Source organism: Botryllus schlosseri, unplaced genomic scaffold, assembly GCF_051294905.1.
Source record: "Botryllus schlosseri isolate E-star unplaced genomic scaffold, Bs_hap1 Bs148a, whole genome shotgun sequence".
In the NCBI taxonomy this organism is placed as follows: Eukaryota; Metazoa; Chordata; class Ascidiacea; order Stolidobranchia; family Styelidae; genus Botryllus; species Botryllus schlosseri.
Window position 1 is genome coordinate 22738 of NW_027648757.1, and position 3317 is coordinate 26054.

Sequence of the window (3317 nt, forward strand, 5' to 3'; positions counted from 1 at the left end):
TGGATCATTGAATGAGAGCCGTTATTTTTAGATGTAGCTGAATGACTATAGGCATTTTCCTGTTGTCACCGTTCATGCATTGTGTTGCGTAATGTATTCGCAACGCGCGACCCATGCTGCATTTAGCTCCTTGCGTATACATAATTCCATTTACTTATAACTTGTTAATGAAAATGTCATCATATGGTGCAATCACTGATAGAGTGCTGTGTCCCGTTGGACAACAGGGATATAGTTTCATCAATTACCAATTGAACATACACACTTACACAGTATAAAATGCCTCAGTCGCCAAGAAGTAACCGTCATCAATGCGTACCATACACAAGCCTACAAACATTCATTCCTTTACCGTTTTTTGTTTGTTTGCCGGTTGGATATTTTTCATATTATATTGAATCTTAAAGCCACTCGAGATTTCTAACCATTGGTTAGCGAGTGAAGGGCTGTAATCCAAACGTGCCAGCAACGATTTCGAATTGGTACAATAAGTGGTATTGTAATCTGTATGAATGCAGGTAATTATGCACGCATATCGAAACTATACAGCGTTTTACATTGTTAATTCGAGTTTACGCATATGAATTCGTGCCGATGCCAAAACTGCCAAAAATAAAATCTGAAAAATGCCAAAATAAGCGGTTTTTGCTATTCTTGGCATATGCCAAAATAACACGGCCTGCGTATAGCTGTTTATAAAACTGTAAGTTGCAGATGAGTAATGACGATAATGAGCCTGAGCCTTATAAACCTCAAGCACTTACGACCATTGGTATCGGACCAATAAACCTTCCATTACGCTATTTGCCACGATCGCGCTTATACATATGTTACTGAATACTATAAGACTTGATTATGGAGAAATCGTACTGTATACTAAAGCGGATATTCAACTACTCAACATTGTTACGGTAAGAACTTCTCATTTTTCAATTCGTCTTCCTTAAACCCTCTTGATTGACAAATAAGCTTTCTGTTTTCGTTTTCAATTAGATTCAAAGATGTACTTTACAAACTTAGTACAACATTACTCCATGCTAAAATGCATCAGTCACAGAGTAATGATTCGTGTCAAAACTTTCGTTGTCGCAATAAAACACGTTATGACACCCGTCTGGTTTCTGATATAGATTCGGATACTTAAAGATTTATCTACGTTTTTAGATATAAGAAAGTGTATTGTCGATTGAAAAATCGTATCGGCGGTCACAAAAGTTTTAGTAGATTATCGCGAGAAACTTTTCAAAAAATCATGCGATCGCAAAGGAGGTTTATTATAACAGAAAATTAATACAAAACCATCATTCATAAATGTTGCAGCGTACCACAGGCAATGATAAGTAGAGTGAATGGTGTTGAAATCATACAGCTAAAGCTATGAAAATGCCAATTCGCATTAGATATTGACAGTACGGGCATGTGTAGTGAGAATGGAATTCGTAGCGCTTGGTGTTCACGTTTTCGCGTGCTTTTCCGTCCAGCTTATCGCTGTCTTCAAATAGGCGGGGTAGTCCTCTCGATGTAGCGCAGCACTTTCTTGGTCCATTGGATCGTCTGGATTAGGAGAACCAAGTAACGACGAAATAGACACCAAAACAGTCGCCAAAGTCATCACAGGCGACCACTCGCCAGCCAGGATATCAACACACACAGTTCCTTTTCGACTTATGTTCGGGTGAAAAATCCGCGTTTCGAACTTCACTTTTGGCGGCTTGAAGGGATACTCGGTCGTGAATCGTACGCTAAGGTGAAATTTTCCGCCTTCGTAAGGCGACCCGGGCGGCCCGCGGATTATGGCCTTCCAAAAATGTAGATCCGAATCGTCGAACGGCGCGGCGTGCACGATTTCGGGGTTTTCTTGTATTTCCTGGGCGATTCTACGGCACTCGAATTGAAGTCGAGTCTTTGCCATTAGACAAACCAATTTGTGATGAATTTCTGAAATGGGTGTTTCGCCGCTTTTCAACTTCTACTACTAATTCGACCGCTGCTTGATACGAAATGGGGGAAACATGGCCAGACTCTGTTATTTGTTCAAATGGGGATGACTGAACTTTACCAGGGTAAAAACCTATACGCAAAATATGTATTTAGTATTGCGCCATACATTGTAACATATACTCATCAGGTTACACCAGCTAAAATGGACGCCAGCGCCCCAGACGGCGTCAGGTAAGCGTATCATTAGCCAGCGAGGTTGTTGTTGTTGTTGTTTGTGATATTCATGGTGTGTTTCGATTATTATGGTCATTTACATCAAGCCGATATTCATTACATTGTGATTCCGCTTTCCGCTTCTGCCGACTTGTAGTACGTCCCACCTCTATGCCATATTCAAGACACGGCGAGGTCTATTAAGCGCGGGGCGTGAGCGACTATTTCTAGAGCAGTGGTTCCCAACCTGGAAGGGGTCGTGAAAGCATCTGAAGGGGGACGCGAAGAAGCGGTCAACTGAAAACATTTTTCGCGCTCTGCGCGTTTTCCCTCCAATTCACGCGTGTTTCTCTCTATAGACCGAATTTCATATTTTTTAATTCTCTCATCAACATTCATTACCTTCCATGCCATCAAACAATCTGTTGAGGTTGCTAGCATCCTGGTTGGATTTTGTGATACGACAATAAGGGGGCGTGTCTAAAAAAAAGGTTGGGAACCACTGTTCTAGAGGATGATGTTTTGAGTGTTCAATGCACCATAACGGATGGTTCATTGACACTTGATCCGCGAAGACATTTACTACGAAAATTGAACATGCTATAGCATAAACAACAATGGGAAGGATTGGATTGCCTCCTGTATAAATAGGCTAAAAGCCTTCGTGTATTTATGTCGTCAGCGTAGAAGTGACATGAGTGGCGATGTGAATGTATTGGTTCATTTTAGTAAAAAAACGCGGTTATAATTGTCAATCCGAATACCATGGAATCAACAAAATCCCACGTATATATTACTAGCGTAAGTTAGTACAGTATTCATTTCATCTTTGAAGTGTGTAGGCTACTGCCTGACCCAGTGTTGTCTGTACGCATAAGCCTATATCATATACATGAAAATAAAATTTCCATGAAACCAATCCAATTCACATACCAACTCGATGAAACGAAAAATGTTTGACCTCGACTTTTGTGTTACTTTTTGAGTACGTATATGTGGTTCTCGGTTCTTGTTACAAACATTGTGGCATCCCCTGGCCGCTGGCATCATAATTCAGACATCGTTCGCAGAAAAACAACTTCTACATTGAAGATCACATAGAATATCACTTGAGAGGTTGGTCAAGTTGCAAAAGTATGGAAACAGTATCAAATATGGTATGG

General features: G+C 40.6%; 1 protein-coding gene across 1 annotated transcript; it reads right to left on the reverse strand.

Moving 5' to 3' along the window:
- Positions 1 to 1253: 1253 nt before the first annotated feature.
- On the reverse strand, positions 1254 to 2311 carry LOC145432764 (ubiquitin-conjugating enzyme E2 D2B-like). The gene has a single exon (XM_080309586.1). The coding sequence runs from the start codon at positions 1910 to 1912 to the stop codon at positions 1454 to 1456; it is 459 nt and encodes a 152-aa protein (XP_080165712.1). The 5' UTR covers positions 1913 to 2311; the 3' UTR covers positions 1254 to 1453.
- Positions 2312 to 3317: the final 1006 nt, after the last annotated feature.